The sequence below is a fragment of the Apiospora kogelbergensis genome, assembly GCF_038363985.1.
Source record: "Apiospora kogelbergensis strain CBS 113332 chromosome Unknown utg000003l_segment0_segment0, whole genome shotgun sequence".
Taxonomy (NCBI): Eukaryota; Fungi; Ascomycota; class Sordariomycetes; order Amphisphaeriales; family Apiosporaceae; genus Apiospora; species Apiospora kogelbergensis.
The window spans coordinates 3,757,749-3,783,600 of NW_027117420.1; the positions used below are offsets into that span (position 1 = coordinate 3,757,749).

The window sequence follows — 25,852 nt, forward strand, 5'->3', positions numbered from 1 at the left end:
ACGTCAACTTTAATCAAGGTTTTCACGCCATCGGCAGACAAACAAAGAAGAGCGGCTCGTGGAGACCTGCGATGATTTACTGATAGCACCTGAACTATGCACCCCTCTTTGAACGATCACGCTTCCCCCCTTCCCCCCTGAAATCGCCGATTGATGTCTTGCGATCGATGCGGCTGCTTCCCGCAACTCAAAAACATCAGGTGCTAGCCTACAAACCTCAGCTAACTAGCTAGCCGGCAGAGTAACTACGGTATCCGCTTCAATGAGGGCTTCGAGATGAACCCTAGGTTCGTATTGTGGGATGAAACTGAGCACTGGGGATAATGGGATGTTTCCTATCCGCGCCGAGAATCAACCATCGTCTGGCGTTTTTGATGGGCTTGGGCGCGTCCATGCGCGCTTCGGTTTAGAGGGAAGACGGACGAGCTGATAGGGAACGAAACTCATCCTACCTATCCCCATTTTCTATTCTAGGATCCAGGTAAGGTAATCTGCAACGAAGGCGGCACGCAAGCAAGCCCTCCTTGATTCGTGGCGCGAAGCGCTTGATCAGGGGGAAACTGGTGCACCGGAAACTTTCCGGGGGCTTGCCAGCGAGTGCGCCAAGCCGCTCGCAAGCTCGTAGCTCTGAAGATATTCTGGCACGGCCGCCGCGCCGCGTAAACAACGTGACTCGCTCGGCCGACATGCTGTAGCCGCGTCTTGGCGCCCGCTTGGGCGGATGCGCTTTGCGCACCGCACATACATGCACACGCGCTGTATGCGCACTCTCATGTTATTATTATATGTGCTCCCTATCACGCCAGAGCCAAGTAATCTTGCCCCTCGGTTTCGATGATCTGAAGTGCCTGGTGTTCTTGGTTTCTTGTTGGGTGCCCCCGTGTTGTCTCCCTGAGGCCTTGGCCTGCCTACCCGCACATCATCCAGTGCTCTAGAGGATCGAATCCGAATCGGCTACATGACACAGGAGTTTGCATACCGAGGATCAAATTGGGAATGGGAGGGTTGGTAGCCTCTGCCGTTCCTGTTCCATAACCTGTTGATGAAGCTATCAAGTCCTTCCCGATCCTATCTCCAATAAAGCTTCTTCTTGCTTTGGCCAGAGCACCTACATGATCTTTAGCGAATTAAGTAATTCAAGCTCTCAGCATCTGCAGTCGATCCAGACCGAGTGCTCAGAAGGCTTTCTACCACTGTTTATTGTATTCCCACCAAAGTATTGTCAAGATGCCATGCAGTTATATTGAGGCCCCAGGGGGCGGATAGGATGATTCCCTCAAGGTTTGCAGCTGAGCAGTGTATTTTATTGGCTCGGAATTGGATTCCTCCTTCCAAGCTATTGGCCTCTTCAGAATGGCCACCACGTGCGCAACCTTGGCCATGAACTCGCAGTGTCTGTGCTGACGTGGTGCGACGGGGATAACGGCCTTTCTCACAGTCCATTACAGCTCGAGACATCGCACCATCGAGGCTGCCTACCCACGTACATACGTCCTCGGTGGCTCGTTAGGGGGTGAAGTTGTGCCGCGCTCGCCGTCTGACGAGTCCGCAGGCTGACACCCAACCCCGGACGGGGCTACTGGGCTTTATTACGGCGCCATGTGCAAGCACTTCTTGCAACAGTCTAATGAGCACAAGCACATACAAGGACCACGACAACACATATCTGGCATCTCGCAAACGGCATACAACCAAAATCTCTTTCCTCGCTTCAGAGAATGGGGTTTAATCCACGCGCGGACGGGCAGGGGAACCGCAAGCGGGAACCGGGATGATGGTGCACCCGGGGAAGGGGTGCCACCAAGGGTCCGTCGTACCCCCACATTGATAAATTGGTCTCGAAGGAAGGGGATGGGCAAGAAGAAGAAGGAGAAGAAGAAGAAGAAGGACGAGAGTGCATTAGTATTTGTCAAGGGGTGTGTAATTCGGCTGACAGTCATCCACAGAACCAGCCAGCCGGGAACACGTTGTCCGGCGGCGTCAGCTGAAGTGATACAGGCCGACCAGACCATTTCCCCGTTTTGGGGGGCTGTGTCTCATCGTAGCTTCGAAGGATGCGGTGAGCAGAAGAGGGGAATGATGCGGATGTGTGTGTGGGATTAAGAATGAAAGCGATAAGGACAGGGAGGCCACGCGATAGGGCTGAGTCGTGCCCCTGCCTGTCAGGGGCATGCGAAGAACATGGAGAATGGATGGCGTAGTTCTCGTGTGCTGCCGTCAGCTTACATACATCCTGTTCTGGTTAGTTGCGTCTTGCGCTATCGCTGTCTGACAGGCCTCCGAATACATCCCAATGGACTGAAAATACCAGCAGGCAGTTGGTCTTAACCTCAAGCGGGATTGAGGAAAAAGCGGGCATGGTGGTTAATGCAGAACTTCTGAAATTGCAGTATCTATGAACGCTTTTTGATGCCATGCGCCGAGTCTAAATTTTAATGTGCACCAAGCACCTAACGCCCAATCTGCCATGAAGTATACGAACCCCATCCAAGGGTGTAATAAATGCTCTCGACTACGGAGAAAGAGTTCTCTACGCTCGTAGCTTTTGCATACCGCGCTTCCGCTTTCCGCCGACCTCGCGGTTCTCCTCCATCTCCAGCAGCGCCTCGCGCTTCTTCTCGCCAACCAGCTTGAGCGCGTCGCGAATGACACGGGTTTCGAGGTTGACACCCTCCTCCTCCCAGGCGACCATGGGGCGGCCAACTCGCTTCTCGATGGCCAGGACGAGGTCGACGTCGCGCTGCCCTACGAAAGAGACGGCGTCACCCTTGCGGCCCGCACGGGCCGTACGTCCGACGCGGTGGATGTAGTCGTCCGGGTTGCGCGGCAGGTCGTAGTTGACGACCATGGACACCTCGGGGATATCGAGACCACGGGCGGCGACGTCGGTGGCCACCAGGATGCGCGCCGCCGAGGCGCGGAAGCGGCCTAGGTTGTTGATGCGCTCGCGCTGCGGCAGCTTGCTGCTCAGCGAGACGACCCGGTGGTCCAGCAGGCGGAGCAGATGATGGAGGTACTCGCAGGTCTGCCCCTTGTTCACGAACACGATGATGTTCTTCTCGACGTTCGCGTCGGTCAGGAGGAAGGTGTGCAGGTAGTGCTCCTTGTGGGTCACAGGGACTTGGATGTACATCTGGGTCAGGGTCGAAGGGATGGCGAGCGCCTGGTTGTCCACGACCGAGACGAACACGGGCGCCTTGCCCGGCTTTCGAGGCCGACTCTCCAGCGCGCGTACTTCGGGGGTCATAGTGGCAGTGAAGAAGAGAGTCTGCCTCTCGTCCGACGGAGGTAGAGCGCCGAGACATTCCTCCAGATCGGGCACCATGCTTCCAGGACCGTCGGATGCGAGAAGGCGATCTGCTTCATCGAGGACAAGGAACTTAACTCGGTTCAGGCCTGCAATGGTGTCTTGCCCCGAACTTCGGATATGGTCGGCAAGACGGCCGGGTGTGGCAATAATCAAGTGTGGCCTCTGCGCCAGGGCAATGGCTTGTGACCTCATATCCGACCCGCCCGTTATTAAGCAGGCCTTTAAGGTCTGGGCCGCTGAGATGGCCTTGAACTGTTCGTAGATTTGCAATGCCAATTCCCTGCGTCTGTCAGTCACAATACTGGGCAGAGAGTCCTTCATTCAATTACGTACCTCGTAGCAGTAAGTACAACGGCGAAAATGCAACTTGGGTCTTCAGCGAGTCTTTGCAGGATGGGAGTCGCGAATGCGACAGTCTTTCCGGAACCTGTTCTGCTTCCACCGATGCAGTCTTTGCCCATTAGGATTTGCGGGATAGTCTCCTTCTGAATCTTGGTAGGTCGCCGTATGGCCATGTTGGACAAGGACTGGATGAGCCATGGCCGTAAGCCGAGCGACTCGAAAGAAGTATCGAGTTCCAGGGGTACATTAGCTGGGGTGGTATCTGCCTCGATGTCGAGATTACTCAAGGCAGCAGCAGCAGGTGCCGGTGCTGGTGCGGCGCCCTTTCTTCCCACACGCGAGGGCACCGCTATGGAAGAGATGATGCCAGCGTGGTATGGCTCATCATCCACCGGGTCGACCTCGACCTCGACGCTCACTTTCCGCTTCTTCCTGGGCGTATCACTGTCCAGGGAGTCGGAATCCGAGCCGGACAGGGCGGCATCGCTTCCATCTTCGCCGGCACTTCCAAGCGAGGCCTGGGACTCAACGTCAGACTCGGAGTCGGACGACGGTGACGTGAGGTCCATATCCTTTCTGGAACGTCTGGGCGCCATGGTGACCTTGATGTGTTTGTATGTGAAAATCTTGGTGAGATTTAGCCGCAGTCAATGTGTAGCGATCAAAGTTTTAGTGGGGCAGGCGTATTTTTTGATAGCTTGATGTGGAGCAAGGCCGGCCAATGAACGCGGACAATCGCGCATAATTAGACGCTCGGCGCTTACAGCCTGTATTGACATGTACTTGATGCAGTTCAATGTCAATAAATATACGTCTTAAGGCCGGGTGCCGAAACTCTTTACACAGTGCATGCTTTGCAACTGCTCTCAACGGGTAGTGGGGTGTTCAGATCCTGGATGGTCGTGTCGGAAACTGCATATTTGATTCCGACCTTACCAGCGATCGGGGCTGAATGGTAATTGGACGGAACACCGCTCTCAACAATATGTGATATCACCCCTTGCAACTTATCCATGTTCTTTAGACGCCAACAGGCTGTCGTAGGTCGATGATCGGCGCAATGCAATCGTGGTTGGAACAGGCCGCATCGACTTCCTTCATCTCATCCATCATGCGATGGGCCTGCTTGGGGCAAGCCAAGCGATCATGTTGTACAGGGCCAATGCAATCCTTCCTGGTGCTGTTCATAGTAACAGTCTTCTGACAGGCCAAACGAATTATACTTTGACGTAGTAAAATCAATAAGTCGTGGTTTGCTTCTTCAATTGGCTTGCATGTGGATCATCGTCCGACAAATGCGAAAGGTCATGACAATGCACCGTTTCCTAGACGAGTGATATGTTGTTGAGCCCCAGGAAGAAAACATTGACTAAAAGCTACCCATGGTGTTTCGTATGTACATCCGCTCCGATTCGCCCACGTTCGAGGGGGAAAGACAGGAAGGGGGCGGAAAGCGGTCATTTGCGGTCGCTGACAGCACGCAGAGAATCTGAGACCTACTTGTTCTTACATACATGCAACCAACCCGTCAGACACCCCCTTCCACACGGCAGTATGACGCCGCCCAGTCCTGATCATCTCGGTCAGAGCCGACCTGAGTGTTGGAGTCAAAAGTTTTGGCTTGGAGATGTCCACCGCTGTCAGCACTACTGATAATTATATGTGACGCGAAAGGACAGCGCAGCATCTGGTGTTGTATTGCCAGAGAAAAGAGTGCATTGCGTTGCAGGAGAAAAAGCAAGAAGGAAAAAAAACGCGCCTCACTGTGCATGCGCGGCTTTGATGGACTGCAGAGTTTGAGGGTTTGGAGGAAGCAATGAGCGACCTTAATCTTACTCATCCGTCAGCTAGCCTACCGCCGCTTTGCCAATCCACCCATCCGCCATGATGACGATTGTCACTGCTGTTGCTGTTGCTGGAGCTGGGACACACCCACGCATGTATGCACTTATGTTATGTATGTGTGGTTAACGCCAAGCCGGCGAGTCTGGTAGCTGGACGTGTAGGCTCTGGTAGCATGCGGCGGTGGAGGTGAAGTGAGGACGGAAAGCAGCAGCATTGCCTATCAACGCGATGTCGCCTCCCTGGAGCAACACATGGTCGACTTTGGCTGGATTGGAGGGTGGGGGTGGGATGCAGAGCCCTCGACTGACTTTACTCTGCTATGAGTATGGGTGTGTTGGTGTGATCCGAGTGGTTGGCTACAGGTCCATGCATTGTACTGCAGCACGACAGGCAGCGAGTGCAGCAAACACTGGATGGCTTCATCAGCATCAGCAAGCATCTGATCATCTCGCAATCCAAATTCGCTCCAAGCACCGTTAGCCGCCAGGGCTCGTCTCAAACTTGGTTCCCCATACCAGTTGACATGGACATGCGAGTTGCGGGCCAGTCGGGTTGGAGTCCAAACATCAAGCGACAGGCGATGCTGGTTAGTGGAAGTCAGGCCAGGCTAGGTGATTAGGACGGCCATCAATCAAAAGCAGTACTGGCGACCCCGCTAATGCACCCGTTACACTTCGGTCCGTCGGCCAAGTTGGACCGCCCATCCTCCATTGAAAACAGTCAGTCAGGCAGGCAGGCAGGCAGGAAATGGCCATCAAACACAGTCCTGGATGCTTGGACGGGCAGGCCAGTCATACAAGCTGACAGGTACCATTCTCGAACCAATGCCCCCCTCCAAGGCCTGAATGTCCTCCAGTGTCAGGTTTGGCATTGTGGCCTCCACCCTGCGATATGATTCCTGCAGATTAGGCGCCTAAGCTACATGCTTACAGCAGATTTCTGGATCTGATGCCGGCATCCCTGCATCCAAGGTTGGGGCCAAAGGGTCATACCGTGTACATCCAGCACACCCCCAAGCCCAACACCCAAGCAGAGAGCCAAGCAGCCTAAGCCCGAACCTGCCTGCTCTCCCCACCCCGTCCAGTACCCCCCGTCCACACTCACCCACATCCACATACTAGAAACCCTTCCCTCAAATGGAGGGGGTCACGCACGGGAACAACCTGCAACAGTCGTCGTCCTCCCTTGTAGACGCAGACACCTGCCTCCCTTGTTCCTGTCCTTGCTCTTCTGTTCCAGACCAGACAAGATATCATCCATTCGCTATCTATTTTTCATTGCGCTGGTGCTGAATCATACACCACCACCAACAATAATCCAGACGACATCGTTTGGCTTGTCCCGATTTATTAACCTGATACTCTGACACTTCCTACCGACCGACCGGATCGTGTTAGCTGAGCCTGATTGGTCTTGGCGACAGCAATCACCCAAAAACGACATTCTGCGGACAACCGAACGTAATCTACGTCACCCCAATAATATATAGATTGCTTCGGCCTGTCGTACAACAAGCACTTCATCTGTCTCTGTCAACAGGCAGGATCGCTGCGCTGCAACTCGCTTCGGCCCTACCGGTCCCACTGAGAACAAACACCCGCGTCTTCGATCAGCTGCACCTCCAGGAGGGCAAACAATAGCAACCAGGGTACTCCGGACTCTGGACTCGTAAATTCGAGCGACTTCCTCGACGTTGAGGTGCCTAGCTGCTTCCCTTGCAGCTTTCAAGTCGCCCGTACGATTTGTGCCACAATGCCCGAACAAGAGAGCTCTGGATCGGGGTCGCAACATGTAAATGATTCCTTTCTTTCCCTCCACAAACAATATCCCGCCTGTCGCCACCCTTTGTTGTCACCGCAAACCGTGGTGCCCAAAGAACGAGAGATCTAGGAGCACAAATACATCTTTCAGGCATAGAATGCTAACACCTCTGTCCGTAATGAAGGCCTCGATCCCAACGCTCGAAACCCCAACCCCGCCGACCCTCTCTAATACAAGCAGCCCCGTTCCCCTCATGTCGGCACCTGCTCCTCTCCTCAGACCTGCCCTCGGCGGCGGCAGACCAGGCGGTGGGCGGGCACCCAGACTCGGCCTCGCCATTCCGCCATCCCCCAATGCTAAACCAGTTGGCGCTGCACAGAACTCGCGGCCGGCATTACCAACGCTCCACCTCGCTACGCCCATGGGTAGTTCAGTAACGCCATACGAGCAACCTCCCAGGCAGATCGGTAGCATTCAACCGGGACAATCAGCAAGCGGAGGCAGTGAGAGCAGTGCAGCACATTCGAGATCGGGCAGCTTCGGCCCCATGGACGGTCGGGCAAGCAACCCCACATCGGCAGGATCTCAGTTCTCTGCCTTGTCCTTCGCATCACAATATGGCATCGGAACGCGGCCCCAAGGCACGCCCGATCCCATATCAGCCGTTGGCTCTATATACTCGGAAAGGAGCGAGGGCGGCATTGGTATGGAGCGAGATGGCAGCATGCAGGGCTTAGAGGCTCAATTCGACAAAATGACTCTCGAGAAGGCTCGGACTGCCGATGTAGAAGACCTAGACGACGATGGCTGGCGAATCGCTAGTCTGGAGAAGAGAATCGTCGAGCTAGGTAGCCTAGGCGAGGGCGCAGGAGGTGCCGTTACCCGCTGCAAGCTAAACGGCGGCAAGACAGTATTTGCTCTGAAGGTTATCACATCGAACCCCGACCCAGACATCAAGAAACAAATTGTTCGCGAGATCAACTTCAACAAAGAATGCGCCTCGGAGCATATCTGCCGCTATTACGGCGCCTTTGTCGACCCGGCTACTGCAACTATCTCCATTTCCATGGAGTTCTGCGAGGGCGGATCACTTGACAGTATATATAAGGAAGTGAAGCGCCTTGGCGGCCGTACCGGCGAAAAGGTATTGGGCAAGATTGCCGAAGGCGTCTTGGCCGGGTTGACATATCTGCACTCCAAGAAGATCATCCATCGAGACATCAAGCCTAGCAACATCTTGCTCTGTCGGAACGGCGACGTGAAGCTCTGCGACTTTGGAGTTTCTGGAGATTTCGGTACCAAGGGTGAGGCCAACACCTTCATCGGAACGAGTTATTACATGGCCCCTGAGCGCATCACGGGTCAAAGCTACACCATCACAAGCGACGTATGGTCTACGGGTGTCACCTTGTTGGAAGTAGCACAGCATCGTTTCCCCTTCCCTGCTGATGGAACCGAGATGCAACCTAAGGCTGGCTTGATCGACTTGCTCACATATATTGTGCGCCAACCGATACCGAAGCTCAAGGATGAGCCGGATGCCAATATCCTTTGGAGTGACAGTTTCAAGTATTTCATTGAGTGCTGGTAAGTGACATACTGTGATTCGGCGTGTGATGTTCTCAAACTAACCCCCATTTACAGCCTCGAGAAAGAGCCGACGCGCCGGGCCAGCCCGTGGAGGATGCTCGAGCACCCTTGGATGGTCGAGATGAAGACGAAGCGCGTCAATATGGAGAGGTACCTCTCGCAGGTCTGGGGCTGGGACGATAAGGAGAAGGCTTAGGAAGCCTAGGGCCTGGACAAGAAGAAAAAGGCCTAGTTGGGCCAAGCGTCTACACTTTCACAGTATTTCCAAGCACGGCAGTGGTACGAGACACCTTTACGAGCAGGGCATATATGGCTATCATCAGCGATCAATCATTCTACTTACTGGATACCCTCAGGCGCCATATAGCCCTTAGCGCTGAAGTATATAACACGAGATTATTGGCTTGTCATGTTTCGAAGTATGACAGCATTATTATTTACATGAGGATGAAAGGTTCGCCCATCAAGGTTGGAGGTGAACACCATATGGGCAAGGCTTTCCACCTTGGAAGACATCGACTCAGCTAGTTGATACCGCAGTCGGATACATTCCATTGGTTTTGGGCGTTCAATGGGGGCTGGGATACCGGAAGCAGTTGGATGTGGTCTAGTTCTGCTACATCAGACAACCCTATCTTCTCTTGGACAGATCGAATCGAAAACGAACAACATTATCCAGAGCATGTTTCTACTCTATTCTACCAAAGCCATGTTGGCTTACTTCCCCTTGGTGAATGATCTACGCCTGTTTACCCATCTCCGCGCGATGAGGCCTATAGATCACAGGTAGGGGGCAGATCGATGCAAGGAATAATACTAAACCTTGGGAAAGAGCTTCTTGGGGCCATTCTATGCATATTGACATTTCAAAAGGGGGCGCGCTGCCGGGGTGGGTCGTATGCATGTACGTACGATGCATGAGGCAGTCATCATCCTAGTGATTACATGCTTTTCTTCGTCTTCTTCTCCCTTTCATTTGTCTTGCGAGACAGAAGGATAGGGTTGAGTAGTGAGGGGGCATAATAGCTTCGACATAAGTATGCAAGTAAGCCCAATGAGAACAAACGAAGTCGGGGTGTGCGAGCTGCCTGCTGCGTGGTAGTGATCGCAGCGTTTTACATGAGCTGTTACCTACTACACCTGCATCACTACAACCTACCCCTCTCTCGGCGACTCCGAACCGAACCTCTACCCCTGAGCCCCCTAACCTCCCTTGCATTGGGGGCCGGCAGCCAACTCACGCCCAAGCTCACCCCCTCCACTGCTCAGCCTTAATTACCCCACGATGCATGTCTTACCCCTACCCTGTCTTAGCCACCCGGCCCCCAAATCCTTCAGAGATAAGCCAACCTCTCCGCACACACATATCCACTCGACACGTTGCAGCCACGCGAGCGAACGGGCGGTATGCGTAGTCCTTATCCCCCATGTGTTGTTGATCCTGGGGTCGGAAGAGGCACAAAAAGGGGAGGGGGTAGGGAGCTGGGGGCGGTCACATGCCTGCAAAGAAAAGACACATGTAGTCGGGATCCAAATCCAAGACAACGCCACTGAAGGGTAAGTAAGATAGATATGCAAGCAGCCTTTCTCCAAGATCGAGAACACATGAAACTATACCACCAACAAGCAGTGAGTTTTCTTTTCTTGGCACAGAACCGGTAGTTGATTCTATGCAGGCTGGAATGCGATTATAAGGTTATTGGAAAAGTAGGGAGAAGTGGCCGCCAGTAAACAAAGGGAAGGGACTCGCAGGCACAGCGTTTAAACGGAAGCGAGCTCCTTCAAGGCCTCCATCTCCTCACGTCGCCACTCGGACACTTTTCCCTGCCACCTCTCGCCCTTCCCACCGCCTTTGATATCCTTGACGATCCCCTTTATTTTCGTCACGGCTGCCTCGACGGCCTCCTTTTCGCCGTAAACGACGACTGGACCAGCCTTCTTGACCTCCCCCGCAGCTATTATCACTACCCCGCGACAGCCCCTAACAGACTCGCCAACAGTAGAAACCACCCTGTTGATAAACTCGAAACTGCCGTCGGGGCGGTAGACCCACGCATTCTTCCCGCCCTGCAGGAGTGCCTTGGCCCGGTCGCCTTCGTGCCGGGCGAGATCGAGAAGCAGATTGGCTTCTTTCTTCTTGAGCTCTGCAGTGGCGTCGCACAACCTCTTGATGTTGGCAACGATCTCATCGGGAGCATTTCCGCACGACATGAGGCGCGATATAGAAGACAGAGCGTCCACCGAGACAGATGAGAGTTTGACAGCTCGGTCCCCTGCGGTGAAGAAGAGGCGGCAGTTCTTGGAATGAACAGTTTGAGTCTTGTTAGATAGCAAGATCAAGGAGACATGCAAAGTCTGGCAAAGGTGTGTACCGCAGCACCTGCCGAAATGGGAGTCGTTAGTGATGGGACAGTCGTCTGGAACTGGATACGTACGTGTTGTGATCCAGGTCACCAATGCTAATGACCCGGACAATGCCCAGCGACTTGTCGTAGTCATCAGGTAGCTTGTTGTCTCGGGCATTCTCCGGCGTCTTGACAGTGATGGGGAGGTTTTCGCGGATTAGCTGATTGCACCGGTCTTGAATGTCGCGCATTTCCTCGGGAGATGGCCTGCGCGGCACGTCCACGTAGTTCATGTCGCCCTCTTTGCCCATACCCCAGCCTACGGTTGCGAGGCCATCGTACGTGCCCATGACAGCAGACAGTAGGTGCTGTCCTGTATGCTGTTGCATGTGATCCCAGCGACGGGTGAAATCGACCTCTTGCCGGACCCGATCGCCGGGCGACAAGGGTTGGGGAGAGTAGAGAAGACAGCGTAGTCCCTGCCTCTGCACGTTCTGAATGGAGATAGGAGGGCTGGCAGTGTGGTCGCCGTTCAAGGGCAAGAGGGTGCCGTAGTCCGTCGGTTGGCCGCCGCCTGGAACCAGCACCAGGGTTAGCAGAGGCTCTTTAAGCGGGCATATGGATAATGTCGGTTACGTGCCCTCTGGGAAGAGCACCGAATCGGCCAATTCAATCAGCCAGAGGTCAGAATGTGTCCCCGACTCGACGGATATCTTGTCGCCATGTTTTGCAGGCTTCTGAGAGACGACGGGTCGAGACCATTTGACGCACGAAACGACCTCGGTCTCTAGGCTCCGCAGATACGAGTCTCGCTGGCACGCGAGTGCGCCGACTACACGCCCTTGGACAATTGGATGGACTGTGGCCATGCTGAATATCTGCAGCAGCAGAGGAGAGGACAAGCTGGATTGGGGAAATAACGGCAGGCATTGGGCATTGAAGTACGTACAGTTTGCTTCCATTTACCCCAAGACTCATCGGCCCACCGGGTGGAGCTGGGCCACTTTGTTGCCTGTGTATCACGAATACTCCCATGGAGCACCATCGACGCATCCTTCATTAAATTATAGCTTCTAATCCCAAGTACCAGATGGTCTTCGCAATGACGAGGCCAATCTCCATGTACGCCATCGTCTTTCCGGCACAGCCTCTGGCACCTGTCATGAAGGGAACAAAGGCGTCGGCCATGGCCTTCTTCATCTCCAGAGAGGACCTGGGGTCATGCAGCCACCGTTCTGGTCGGAAGGAGAACGGGCCAGGGAAGTGCTCCGGATTGTGGTGAAGGGAATAGATATTCACGCCTATGACCGTGCCGCGCGGAATCAAGATCAGTCGTCGTGCTCATTCATTTACATGATATTGGGAATGCCGAAGGCTTGTTTGCCGCTTACATAAGTGATAAGTGCCGATGCGCAATACCAGGTTGCTACCGAGAGCATATTGAGTATGATGAATAAGGACGTTGTCATCGTAGCAAAGTGGGCGTGTGGAGGAGCGTTGAAGTTTTTCTATTTTTCTTAAAAGAGAAGTCTCCTGGGACGGACAGCGGCAAAAGGGGGAAATAGGTTGCGAGCCGCCGCACAGAGGCGATATAGAGGGCTTAAAGAGCGGTTGGACGTAATCCAATTAGTTGCCTAGGCGTAACAGTTTGCGACATCCAACGTTGTGTAACCCAAATGCCAACCTTCCATCTTTTCTGTCATCCGACCCCTTGCTTCCAGCGATTGAGTGACTGATCACGTTTGGGAAATCAATGTACCTTCAATGCGTTCAGTCCTCCAGCATGTACATGCGCATCCATGACTTTATTACTCCCAGTGACATATCTCTGTCGGTACTTTATCCTTCGTTAATCGTTGCCGATAAGGATGATACATTAGGCAATATTTATTTTGACAATGTTGGAGTTTGCCCCTGAGAACAGCATGAAAGAACCGAAGGCCTTCATAAAGCTTTAAGGGCATTCCAATGGCCTTGAAACAACGGCCTATGTCGTTCCTTGAAACGATGTTGACGTCCTGCCAAACTCTTAGTCCTCTTCCTCCACCATCCCAGTTCGCCTCCGTTCCCGTTCCATGACAAAGTCCAGCAAACCTACATCGCGCTGGGCGAGGGCGAGCAAGGCGGCGTCCTCGGCACCCGTGTGGCTGCCAAAGACGCGGTCCATGTCCTCGAGCGTGGCGTTCTTGGTCTCGGGCAGCACGAACCAGACCCAGACGAAGCCACCCACCAGGAAGGCGGCAAAGAAGATGTAGGTGCCCCAGGCCCAGGCCTCGAGCATGGGCGGGACGAAGAAGGCGATGGCGAAGTTATTCAGCCAGTTGGAGTTGGCGCCGATGGAGACGCCGCGGGCCCGAATGGAGAGGGGAAGATCTCCGAGATCACCACCCAGCTCGCGGGGCCCCAGCCGAAGCCGAAGCCCGCGATGTAGACCCAAATCAGGACCACGGCGGCCCAGCCGGCGTCCATGTGGTTGGGCCAGTCGTGCCGGAACTTGGCGACGATGATGCCGACCGACAGGATGCTGACGAACATGACGATGGAGCCTGTCATGAGCATGGTTTTGCGGCCCAGCCTGTCGATGAGGAACATGGCGGGCAGCGTGCTGACCATGAAAACAGACCCGGTCACACCCGTGGCCAGGAGAGCGATGGTGCCCGTCGAGAAACCGAAGCTTTGGAAGACGTTGGAGGCGTAGTAGATAACTGTTTTTGAGAAGTAAGCTTCTGTTAGATTATTCTTTTACATTTTCCTTCTTTTGTTTTCGGATTCAGAGTAGAGAGTTGGGGGGTTGCATCAAACTTACTCGCATCAATACCACTCCACTGCTGCCAGAACATGACGAGCCAGGCTATGGAAACGCGCTTGAAGTTGTCCCACGAGCGGAACAGCTGCAGATAGCCGTAAAGCTCCCGCTTCAGAACGCCGGTCCGTCCCGACTTGCCGTCCCGGATCTCCTCGACGTCCGGGAAGTGCTTGACGAAGTCGCGCTGCTCGAACAGGGCCTCGGCCTTGATCTCAAGGTACTCGGCCGTGACCTCGTCGTCGTCGAGGCCGCGCTTGCGCAGCCAGGCCAGGGTCTTGCGCGCCTCGTCGTCGCGGCCCACCTTCACCAGCCAGCGCGGGGAGAAGGGCATCCACCAGACGCCGATGGCGAGCAGCGCGGCGGGGATGCCCTGGATGATGGAGGGCAGGCGCCAGGCCAGGTCGGACTGCACGCCGCCGGAACCGATGAAGTTGCAGCCGTAGCCGATCCAGAAGCTGAGCATGATGCCCAGGATGGTGGCGAACTGGTAGAAGCTGACGATGAAACCGCGGGTCTCGGGCGACGCGATCTCGGCGTTGTACAGCGGGCCCACGCTGCTGAAGGTGCCGACGCCCAGGCCGGTGAAGAAGCGGCCGGCGTACAGCAGGGCCGGGTTGCCCGCCGTGGCGCCGATGTAGAGGTAGCTGCCCAGCAGGGTCCAGCAGCAGCCCGAGAACATGGCGTACTTGCGCGAGAAGACCTCGCCCACGAAGCCGGCCGACAGCGAGCCGACGATACCGCCCAGCTGCAGGATCGAGGTGAGCCAGCCCGTGGCCGTCGACGAGGCCACCACGGTCGGGAAGTTCTCGGTGAAGCGGCTCATGACGAGCGACTGCGAGAGGATGCCCTGTTGGTAGCCATACTCGAACCCGCCGAAGCTATGCACGAATTAGTACATGAACAGGGAAGCCTTGCCGCGCCCCTCATTCGGCCGACTTACGATGCGAGGAGTGCGATGAGTATCAGCTTCGGATTCGATGTGATGGACGACCACCTCGTCTTCACAGCGGCGTCGACCCGCTGCTGTGCCGACAGGGGCACTTTGTGGGATTTCTCCACATTGACCGAAGTGTCGGCATCAGCGACGTGCTGCGGCGCCGATATTGTCTTCTCAGCCATGTTGGGCTTTCTCTCCTCGGACTTGTCGAAAAACCAAGAGATGGGAAGGGGGAGAGGACAATGCAGTAACGACGTTGCTCACGATGAGAAGGGGGAGACCGAGCTTTTCTATTCCGAAGGGGAGGGAGGCGCTTTCCGGCGTTTTCCTCGACGACCCGTACTATTGAAAAGAACCATGCGCTTCTTACGTACAGCGTCCATGGGCCAGCCCGACAAGTTGTGCGTGGCGTAACAATGTGGTGTAGCAATTCGCCAAGAGCTCTCTCTCTCCACGAGTCAGACCACCTCTAGTCACGAGAGCTAAGCGATCGTACATATACTAGCCGCGACCCCCGGGGAACAAGTGCAAGGCCCAGCCACAGTTCGCCGTAGTTCGCCGTGTCTCGCTAGTCAAAGACATGCCACTCGACGGGCGGTGGACGGGTAAACTTACATCCCCGGTGGAGGTTTTCTGATCGCGTGTCTCATGCGGACTGCGGGGGCATCGTGAAAATTGAAGATTGCGGGGTCGCTAAACTACGGGCAGGCTGGAGTGTGGAGGATGTTGGGGTAGGCGGCCGGGGTCATCCAAGCAAGCCCCCAGGCAGTCTTCAGTTCATTACCCAATGCCTCGGCTGCTCTTTTTGCTAGACTGCTCGCCTCCGGATTCATTGTTTCATCTCTAATGAAGATAGCAACAGTCGGGGTAACTCAACTTACCCCGCTACTTCACGAACCACGCTAGCGCTCGATTGTTTGTTTACATAATCCTCGCTCCTTTGTGCCAGCCTGATGGGGAATATTAGGTGAGGATGGAGAATGGAAGGGAGCGCAGGTGCGGTCAGCTCTGCCACCAACTGCGGCACACTCGGGGTTCTTGCATGCCCTGACTCCATCGGCGTTGATGGAATCAGCAAGGCAGATCGGATGGGCAGGGCAGCACGGGGTTTCTGTTTCCCTTTCGTGCGCCTGTAGTCAGATCTATATTGCATAATTCCAACGTCTGCTTTCCCCTCACGTAAGGGCTCAGTGAGTTGACTTAGCACCAAGCTTGCTGCCCCAAGATGACATAAGATAGAGAACGGCAGTGCTCTCACTGGGCAGCACATTGCGGCTTAGAAAAGGCTTGTCAAACATAGAGTGCACCACAATAGATTAGGGGGCCAACCGGCTGACACGATGGCGACGGTAATTGCAACGTTTATATTTAGCTATAACGTACATGTACTATAGTTACCAGCGGGCTGACCGAGCCTATCGGGTTCATTGTTCTTAGGGAGGATCGAACATCGTTACACACATATCTCCTTAATTGTGTGTTCTTTTCCCATCTTCTCGGGGTTTACACAACTCTCACTTTATTCATGCCTTTGTCGTAGACTCTGATGTGAGGAAGTCTGTTTGTCTCTTTGATTGCCATTATCAATTGAGGCCTTGATGTTATTAATGACGATGGGCAACATCATGGACATCTCCCTCCTCGCTTTGATCGCCTCTCTGTCCCTTTTATTACAGTTGTCGTTCGCCGCCGCGGACAGTAATACGAGCTTGTGCTACAAGAAAGACGGATCGATTCAACAGGAGCAGGACAAGAAATGGCGGCCCTGTGACCCGACCGCGAATATCAGCAATTGCTGCTCAGAGAACGACTGGTGCATGTCCAATGGCTTGTGCCTGAATGGGATCAGTAACCAGTATTTCTCGGAGCAAGGCTGTTCCAGCTCCAATTGGGAGAGTCCATGCAGAGATATCTGCAGCAAATCTACAGTCAGAGGTAAGCGCACGAAAAGGGGAGAAAGTGAAGCTGTCCGTGTGCTGACTCGCATAATCCACGAATGGAAAAGACCCCTCAGGTTACGCGTTGGTATGGTTTTGCACGGGCACCCAGCAAGGGGGCACGTTGGAGTACTGCTGCGGAGACTCTACATGCTGTGGCAACAACACAAGTAGATCCTCGATCCCAATCGCCACAGCCGTGTTCAGGCCGCCGCAGGCTGTGGGTTCTTCTCCTGTCTCGTCCTTAGCACCATCCTTGCCATCCTCCTCGGGCTCCGCCAGCAGCGACAACAACTCACGGTCTCTCGCGATCGGACTCGGCGTAGGCATTCCTTTGGGGCTGGCCTTAATCGGTGGCGTCGTCTATCTGGCCCTCCAGCTGCGTAAGTGGAGTGCCGCAGCTACGGGGGTCACTCCGACCCCAATGCAAGGAACGGCGCCGGCAAGAGATGGGAATAAGGCAGAGTTGCCACCGACCAGGCCGCAAAGTACGAAGTACCGCTTGCCTTCGGAGCTAAGCGGTGAGGGCGGTCGCACTGAGATGGGCTAAGAGGCCAGCACTGGTGGTTGTGTTGAAAGTTGATGTCGTGTATGCCGTTGTTCTCGGGGAAACGGGAGAGGGTGGTGGCGGTGAGTGAGCTAAAAGGGACATGCTAAGGAATTGCTTGAGAAAGACGACACTACCAAAACCAAGACAAAATAGTGGTAAAATAAATACGCCAATGGATATAAAATCACGTGCTATATATACATTATTTAGTCACATCTGATCTCGCTTTGGCTTTTGATTGAGGCAAAAACCTTGAGGATGTAACCCCTAAAACTGGCACAATATATAGGCTGGTCTGCCAATGGCCTCGCCACACATTCCCAACCTCCCAACCGCTACTGGGAGTATGCTAGGAAATATTCATGTTCTTTCCAACGGAGAAGGAACCCGTATTCAGTACCCCACGCCCACGGAAACTAGAACTTGTTCCCGACTGGCTCTGAGCCGCAGGTGCCTCGGCCGGCGAGAGTGCATGCTTGTTGGTCTTCTGGGGATCCAAGTAAGATAGCAGCTCCTTCGCGCATGCGGCGGCGGTAGCGGCGGCGGCATGCTGCCAGTCGTCGTTCTTGTGGGAGTCGGCATAGTCCGAGATGCCCCGGATCACGATGCACGAGAATTCAGTCATCAGCCCCGCGGCTTCCATCTCAAAACACAGAATGTCGCCTATTTTCTGCACTTCTTGGTGCCTCTTCACGGCACTCCTCATGACCCTGTCGCCAGACGCGATCAGGCCGTAGTGGATCTCAGGGCCGGCCAAGTCGCGGGCTGGCCTCGCGATAGCCTTGGATTTGTCGCAGTCCAGACATGTCAAGTTGGTCGGAGGATGAGGGTAGGCTGCGTTAAACAATACATCCGTATCGGCCGGTGGTCTGGTGTATGATTTCAGACGAGCTCCTCGTCGTAACATCGTCGACAAATACTCCTCAACCTTGTTTTCGTGGACGAGGTGATCAGACCGCATCGTCTCGACGGCACTTCTCAATAGCGACGGTGGTGCCGACAAGAAGCCTTTCAACCGAAGGGCATCATCCTTGTCTTTTCCCAGATCATATTGGACGACACCGCCATACGGCCCTTCGGGCATGCTCACAACGACATCGCCAAGGCGGATGTCATGTTTGATGCTTGGGACCCCTCCTCCGATGCCCACGAGGAAACGCCACTTGATGCAGGGGAATGTGCGGGCCATGTTCGTCGCGACCACGGCCGCGGCGCCCTTGCCTTGGTTCCCAGGAAGACAAGCAAGAGCGATGTTATGGCCGCTGAGTTCGCCGAGAATGTACAAGTTGGAGTCGCCGTCCCTTGTGGGCAATCGCGGATGCTCTTTGTCGAGCATGTAGCGGACGGCGCTCATCTCGAATCCAATAGCGCAGACTATAGCTACACTGTAGTCTTCGTATGTCGCCATTTAGTGGAGATGTCAGAAGCTCGCGGTATTTCGGTGTAATGGGCAGACTTGAAGCTTTCCTCAGATGTGATCCGCCGTGGTATTGTTTGGGGAGAAGTGATTTTCAGGCGAAAGATTGGTAAAGCCATCCAGAAAGTGCCGCAAATTGGATGGAGTATTGTAAGATGGGTTGATTGGGCGAATTGCTACTTACTCAGCGGCATACCGAAGACGACTGTGCACTTCTCCATGTTCTCACCCTTCGGGCGACTAGGGGGAGAGGGGGGCTTGATTCTTGGTATACGGGACGGGCCGCATCTTTAGTATTAACGTGGACTTCTTTACTGAATCATACCCAACCTATTACAAAAACATCAGCGACGTGTCCAAAAGTCACCGTCAGCTTCGGCTTCTTAGGCTTGCTCTCAGCTTAATACGAGTGCTCGGGATTAACAAAGCTGCCCAATTAGATCACCGCGTTCAGGTGATTCAAGCAGCCAAGCAGCCAAGCCCCGTCGTGATGATCTGACTAATGTGGATCTACAAGGGGGCAGGAGGACATTGGAGCTTACATATACCACCAAGCTCTCTTCGGCGCACGCAGAGCCCTGATCGTAGATATTCCTCCAGTTACCCACACACCTGTTCAAACCAGTATCATAAAGCTGCGCTGGCCTGGTGCCTCAACTCCCACCGGGTGGCCACATCGATTTATCATGTACTGAGAGTGGAACGGTGGACGAACCGGCGACATCTTGACGACAAGACCGAGTCAGATAATGAACCCCGCTCCGATACCCTCTACAGCCGGTACCCCCTGCAGCCCCCAGCCCAGCTCCGGGCAACGATCGAATTGGTTCGCTGGTCGAGGCATCCTGAACGATGGGCAACTCGTTGTCGGCCGAGACATCAACATTGTCAATCACGGTCGCACTCACAGCCGTGTGAGATACAAGCGCAAGGATCAGCCAAAAGGCAGAGAGAGCCAGGACCGCGAGAGGCGGGAGGTACACCGGCAAGAGCTTCTCGAGTCTCTGCGATTTCCCCAGATGGATGCGCGGCATGTCAATGTCAAGAAGGCACACAAACAAACTTGCCGTTGGTTTCTTAAGGACCCTGAATACCTACAATGGTTGAATAACAATGAGACGCCCAACCGGGGAGGAATGTTGTGGATCAGAGGAAAACCAGGGGCTGGAAAGTCAACCCTCATGAAGTTCTTACTGGGCAACACTCAATGGGCACAGCAGACAAGCATCTTGCACTTCTTCTTCAACGCTCGGGGCAATGAGCTAGAAAGGACGACCACCGGGCTGTACCGTTCGCTGCTCGTGCAGTTACTCGACGAACACCAGAACCTACAAAGCGTCCTGGACAGACTCCCTAGAGGTCTCCATAGGTGGTCTGTTGAATTACTCCAAGAGCTTTTCGAGAAGGCTGTCAAGGGCCTCGGCGAAACCCCTGTTGTTTGTTTCATCGATGCCTTGGATGAATGCCACGAACAGGAGGTCCGAGACATGATTGCATATTTGAGTGAACTCTGCGATGATAGCAACCGGCTTCAAATCTGTCTCGCAAGCAGGCATTATCCTCATATCACCATCGGCAAGGGACGCAGTATTACTCTCGAGAACAAGAGAGAGCACAGCCAGGACATTGCAAATTACGTCAGTAATACCCTCCGTATCGGCACCGGGAAGATGGTGGATGAGATCCAATCTGATCTCCAGGAGAAAGCATCGGGTGTTTTCATGTGGGTCGCCCTTGTGGTCAACATCCTAAACAAGGAGTGGGATGCAGGCCGAAAGCACGGTCTCCGAGCACGACTTCACGAGATGCCAGGCGACCTTCACACCCTCTTTCGCGATATGTTGACTCGCGACACGGACAACACACCCGGACTTCTGCTCTGCATGCAATGGCTGCTCTTCGCGATGAGACCTCTATCACCAAAACAGCTATACTTTGCCATGATTTCGGGACTTGAGCCTGAGAACTTGGCCAATTGCCATACGGAAGAAATCATAGACTCTGACATTGCAAGGTTTGTTCTCGATGTCTCGAAAGGACTGGCTGAGCCAACAAACTCAAAGCATCCTACGATCCAATTCATCCACGAATCCGTGCGAGATTTCTTGCTGAAGGACAATGGCCTCCAATCAATTTGGCCAGGTGCCGAGTCGAGCATTGAAGGACAAAGCCACGAAGTGCTGAAGCAAGCTTGTCTTGCATACTTGACAAGCGAGCCTGTCGCACGTCTGGACTTCCCTATCCTTCTGCCTCGAGATTACAGTACGGATGAGATGAATAACACACGAAAGATACAGATTGCTGTTCGGAGGAGAGTACCATTTCTGGATTATGTCAACGAGTACATCCTACTACACGCTGAAGTGGCGCAGGCTGATGGCTATAGCCAGTCAAAGTTTCTCGATCTTTTTCCTCTTGCAAAATGGGCATATCACCACAACCTTCTCCAAGTCACCCAGTTCGATCACTGCACACCAAAAGTAACCCTTCGCTATGTGCTAGCCAAAAGCAACCTCAGCTCTCTTATGAGAGCTCAACCTATCACCAGGTCCTGTTTGGATGTTGAGAACGAGAGGTATGGGACATCGCTTTTCGCTGCATTAGCTACGAACAGTATGAATGCTGTGCACGCATTGATCGAAGGCGAACAGCTATGGGGAAAAGTCAACCCATCTCTTGAAAACAACTTAATGGAGACATTTGATCACAGGGATTGGCGCGGTGATTTTACACCAAAGTTCTTTTATTCCAGCTATAAAGGGGTAGTGTCTTACCTGGTTCAATTAGGGGGCGTAAAGCTTCTGGAGGTTCTCTGTACGGCCGAGAATTTCGATATCAGATCCGAGGATAAGCTGGCGTGGTTTCCGTTGTTCTACGCTATTAAGAGATATGACGTCGGTGTGGCCACTATTCTTATTGATCGAGGCGCCGACGTGAATGCCGTTGGTAGGGATGGTTGGACAGCTCTTGATCGGGCTTTAGTCGGAGGCTATGTTGACATAGCAAGACTCCTGATCGAGCGAGGCGCTGACGTAAACACCCGTGGCGAGTTTGATCGGGCGTCTATTACTCGGGCTTCAGCCAAAGGCTATCTCGACGTGGTTAGACTTCTGGTTGACCGAGGCGCCGATGTGAACATTACCGAAAAAGATGGCAGTACGCCTCTTTCTGAGGCTTCACAAAGAGGCTACATCGATGTAGCTCAATTCCTGGTCGAACGAGGCGCCGATGTGAACGCTGGAAAAGGTGGCAGTAGGCCCCTCTTTGAAGCTTCATGGGAGGGCCATGTCTATGTGGCTCAACTCCTGATCGAACGTGGCGCCGACGTCAACACTGGAATAGCTGGTTGGACGCCCCTTACTTGGGCTTCATACAATGGTCTTCTCGAAGTTGTTGAAATGCTAGTCGAACGCGGGGCAGACGTCAATGCCGTCAACGGGTTCAACACAGCGCCCCTTGCTTACGCAGTGGCTAAAAGTCATATCGGCGTGGCTATGCTACTAATCAAACGAGGCGCTTATAGCGGTACAGATGTATTGAATATGATATTAGATAGTTTTTAGCAGAGAAAGCATAGCATTATAGTAATTTAGCTCAGCTGCTTAGAACCTATTACATCATTTGAATTGTTTACAACGTTGGCTGCACGAAGCCGTTGAAGGCGCGGGATAGAATATATCAAAGTCGGGTTGAGTTCCCAGTGAGCCCTTTACCAGGAAACAGTGACTTGCTGATACAAGTTCCCTAACCCATCTATGAGGGTGTCATTGAATGGTACATCTTAACATCGCACGCAGATATTTATTTGATCCACACAACTTAGAATGTATTAGGAATACTCCGCAAAAACCTTGGGTAGGAGGAAGAACATATCATCCTCGTTGTCTTTTTGGCTACATCACAAACAGACGATAGCCGAGCATTATAGGATAGAGGGGGAGCAGCGTCTGATTTAGATACAGAAGCCGCGAGAATCACCATAAACATCATGCCGAGTACAATGCGTACATTCTCTAGGCTAGCTCCCACCACCACCCCCTGACTACGGCCATACTCCGCCTTTCCCCCATGTGCTTGAGCGTGAACGTTCCGACCAATGAATTCGAATTGCGAGCAATGTTGAGCCTGTCTCATACCTACGTACTCAGGTATCTACTGCAGCTCGATCCAATGTCCCTTATCATTGTATTGAATCGTGGCCGTGGTCTTCTTGGTAAGGTCAACATCAATAGTCTCGGACTGGAAGTCATCAACCATGGTGCCAGATTCGTAATGCTTAGCAAAGAAGAGGCGGGTAACAGGCTTGGGCGTGAGGGTACTGGTACCCGGCGGGTTAGGCCCGCTCTGGCTGATGTAGAAGGGTGTTGCGACCTTCTGTTCCGGGTCCTTCTCATCCGGAATTTGCTTGTAGAGATACGCAGAGGCGGCTGTTTTATTGATGAAGGCGAACTCTCCGTCTCCGAGCTTTGGGTCGGGCTTGGCAGGAACGAGCAGAAAAGCCTCCGTAAGGAGGACAGATTGTTTGAACTCGATTTTCTCCGGGGTGGTAGTGATGCTGATGGCGGTGCCATTCTTAAACGACTGAGAGCCGCCCGCAATTGTGTACGTGTCGGTCCAAGTGAGGGAGACATTCTCGGCGACCTCTGCATGGATATGACTCTCAGGTTAGTGGATGATTTGTTCGACTTTTGAAGAAACAGTCCAGAAATGGCTTACTCTCGGCAGAGCTGACGACGTTGAAACTGAGCTTCTCAGTGGCGGAAGAGTCGCTCACACCATGCGCAAAGCAAAGCTTCGTGCCTGATTCATTAAATCTACCCACCCAGGATTTGTCGATCTGGACCTTTATGGTATATGTGGCCATCTTGACGATTATTGGGTCAAGGAATGATGAGAGATATAGGATTATGCTTGGAGTGCAGGTGAAGCTTGAGATGAGTGCTGACAGGCTGGCAGTGTGAAAGAGTCACATATAGTTGGGGAACATGCACTCTTTAAATATTTGAGAGCGAAGATCACTGCGTCCGACCAACGTAGAACGAGTTAGGTGGAAGTGCTCGAATTGAAGCGCCTCTACTCAGCTGCAATGGTCGCGAAAGATCTGGCCATTCCCCTCACGCGGCATGCGCCCGATCGTATCGCCCGATCGTATCATATCACCAATCACCTGTAGAGGCGCTGGTATAGCTAGATGGTCGGGGCTTCCGAGACAAAATCCGAGGTTCACCTGAGGACTAAGTCACGGCTGCGTCGATAGTCGTGTTTGACAGAGCTTCGTGGCCTGACTTGAAGAGACAACTTGAGTAGAGTACGAGCAAGATGCAGACGTGGACGTCAGCCTTGAAAGACGCCTGATTGTCTCCCGAAGGACACTCTCCCCCTACATGCCAAGTTGGGCCAGACCAAAAAAACAAAGATAAACTGGGAAAGGCTGCTCGCCCTTCACAACGTGGCGCACTAGCAAGGAGCTGAAGGGTGATTGGGGCTCAAATGAGCTGCGGCTCAGCGAAATGTGGAAGAATGCAGGCTGGGACTAGATAAGCGGCCGCATGCCACTCAGAGAGAAGCCCGTGGCTTACGGAGTTCTGCCTGGCGCTGTTCTAGACCAGGAGAGCCACGCGCTGAGCCCGTGCCGAGCATCCGACGATTGCTCCGCGCGCTGAGAAGTTTGATCATGGCAATCACGAGATATGTCGCATTCCAGTGTTCATCACGGGTATGCTGGATAAGCCTCTGACCAATCGCATCCTATATATGACTTGTCTATTATCAATAGCCGGCTGAGACTGAGGCCGGCTGCATGCGTATTCCAGCTCGCCACAGACAACGGCAATAATTACATGTCTTCTCAGGCAAAACCTCTCCTGTCGAGGAGAGGGCATTGTTGATCTAGGACAGGAAAAGCATGGCAATGGTGATGGGCACCCCGTCACATTCGCGTCTTGCTGTTACCGACAGGATCATGTTAAAACCATGATCCGTCCACACAATGAGATGCCCGTGTCAAGCCTCCATTGGAACATTTCCCTCTTATCTGCCCTATTCTTTGCCAATAGGCTGCAACAATTTCAACATGCGTCCCTTCATTACTTTCTCTGTCCTCTCCCTCGCCGTCGTGGCTGACGCTCTTGTCGAGGTCCTCCTTTATGAGACGTCGAACGTTTGTAGGCCCAAATCCCTCACTACACGACAGCTTGTCCAAGAGGGTCCGGGAGGCCCGTGCAATCCCATTCCCGACGCTCGCCTTTACACATCCGCGAAGCTGGGCCAAGCTGGGCCCGATATGAGGCTCAGAATCTACACTTATCAAGGTACCAATCGATGTGGAGGCAACATCGGCGACGGTGCCAGTGCAAGCTCCTGTGTCACAGACGACGGGCACTTGCAGCTCATCACCGGCGTCGGGGTCAGGACTGTGGCTGCGCCTGTCGAGGAAGAAGACACGGCGATAGAGGCCACAGGCTTGACTGACGAGCCAGGTATCATAGCCTACGGGTATGCTGATGGCAAGGTGCTCCACGAGATCCACCGTGACTCAGCATACACTGCTGGGTATTTGAAGCTCAAGGGGGATGAAGAACGCGCCAAGTAAGTCTCCAACCTGTGGACTCGATAAACTCGATCTCTGCTCCATTCACAGAGTCCGAGGGCTCCAAAGCTGTCCTAAGCTCATACTTTACTTAGCTACATTCTGAAACACGCAGATTACAAGCGACCATTCAGTAACTTGCCCGCCGGTGCAGAGGGCAAGGACGAGCTATGAACCACGTAATGCACGGGTGCTTATCCTACCCTTAGTGCAGGCCGAGCTTTGGATTTTACGCCTTGATGGGCGCTTTCTGAGCGTAAGGACACTTGTTGGATACCGTTTGTGTTATGGGCGATGCGTAGGGGCAATGTAGTTTGCTTGAGATTTATGAATGCATTGCCTTCACTACAGAGGCCATCTCTGTCTGTTGTCAGCCCTCCATGTCCCTTTGTGGGCCTTATTAGCATTGCAGTGTGTTGGTCG

At 53.6% G+C, this 25,852-nt stretch overlaps 9 protein-coding genes across 9 annotated transcripts; 3 read left to right on the forward strand and 6 right to left on the reverse strand.

The window, feature by feature from the left end:
• Positions 1–2,530: 2,530 nt before the first annotated feature.
• On the reverse strand, positions 2,531–4,248 carry PG998_005961 (P-loop containing nucleoside triphosphate hydrolase protein; the record flags this gene model as incomplete). Its single annotated transcript, XM_066872779.1, has 2 exons — positions 2,531–3,590; positions 3,644–4,248. 2 exons carry the CDS (start codon positions 4,246–4,248, stop codon positions 2,531–2,533), a joined length of 1,665 nt encoding a protein of 554 aa, XP_066732876.1.
• A 3,188-nt stretch (positions 4,249–7,436) lies between these two features.
• On the forward strand, positions 7,437–9,044 carry PG998_005962 (MAP kinase kinase MKK1/SSP32; the record flags this gene model as incomplete). Its single annotated transcript, XM_066872780.1, has 2 exons — positions 7,437–8,845; positions 8,903–9,044. 2 exons carry the CDS (start codon positions 7,437–7,439, stop codon positions 9,042–9,044), a joined length of 1,551 nt encoding a protein of 516 aa, XP_066732877.1.
• Positions 9,045–10,609: 1,565 nt separating this feature from the next.
• On the reverse strand, positions 10,610–12,155 carry PG998_005963 (Threonyl/alanyl tRNA synthetase; the record flags this gene model as incomplete). The annotated part of the gene is made up of 3 exons (XM_066872781.1): positions 10,610–11,228; positions 11,284–11,767; positions 12,143–12,155. 3 exons carry the CDS (start codon positions 12,153–12,155, stop codon positions 10,610–10,612), a joined length of 1,116 nt encoding a protein of 371 aa, XP_066732878.1.
• A 1,067-nt stretch (positions 12,156–13,222) lies between these two features.
• On the reverse strand, positions 13,223–15,118 carry PG998_005964 (uncharacterized protein; the record flags this gene model as incomplete). Its single annotated transcript, XM_066872782.1, has 4 exons — positions 13,223–13,585; positions 13,639–13,898; positions 14,000–14,877; positions 14,940–15,118. The coding sequence occupies 4 exons, from the start codon at positions 15,116–15,118 to the stop codon at positions 13,223–13,225; spliced, it is 1,680 nt and encodes a 559-aa protein (XP_066732879.1).
• Positions 15,119–16,951: 1,833 nt separating this feature from the next.
• Positions 16,952–17,203, reverse strand: PG998_005965 (uncharacterized protein; the record flags this gene model as incomplete). The annotated part of the gene is made up of 1 exon (XM_066872783.1): positions 16,952–17,203. The coding sequence occupies one exon, from the start codon at positions 17,201–17,203 to the stop codon at positions 16,952–16,954; it is 252 nt and encodes an 83-aa protein (XP_066732880.1).
• A 569-nt stretch (positions 17,204–17,772) lies between these two features.
• Positions 17,773–18,831, reverse strand: PG998_005966 (PFS domain-containing protein; the record flags this gene model as incomplete). Its single annotated transcript, XM_066872784.1, has 1 exon — positions 17,773–18,831. One exon carries the CDS (start codon positions 18,829–18,831, stop codon positions 17,773–17,775), a length of 1,059 nt encoding a protein of 352 aa, XP_066732881.1.
• A 758-nt stretch (positions 18,832–19,589) lies between these two features.
• Positions 19,590–22,403, forward strand: PG998_005967 (uncharacterized protein; the record flags this gene model as incomplete). Its single annotated transcript, XM_066872785.1, has 1 exon — positions 19,590–22,403. The coding sequence occupies one exon, from the start codon at positions 19,590–19,592 to the stop codon at positions 22,401–22,403; it is 2,814 nt and encodes a 937-aa protein (XP_066732882.1).
• Positions 22,404–22,992: 589 nt separating this feature from the next.
• On the reverse strand, positions 22,993–23,704 carry PG998_005968 (uncharacterized protein; the record flags this gene model as incomplete). The annotated part of the gene is made up of 2 exons (XM_066872786.1): positions 22,993–23,483; positions 23,557–23,704. The coding sequence occupies 2 exons, from the start codon at positions 23,702–23,704 to the stop codon at positions 22,993–22,995; spliced, it is 639 nt and encodes a 212-aa protein (XP_066732883.1).
• A 1,209-nt stretch (positions 23,705–24,913) lies between these two features.
• On the forward strand, positions 24,914–25,432 carry PG998_005969 (uncharacterized protein; the record flags this gene model as incomplete). Its single annotated transcript, XM_066872787.1, has 1 exon — positions 24,914–25,432. One exon carries the CDS (start codon positions 24,914–24,916, stop codon positions 25,430–25,432), a length of 519 nt encoding a protein of 172 aa, XP_066732884.1.
• Between the last annotated feature and the right edge of the window lie 420 nt (positions 25,433–25,852).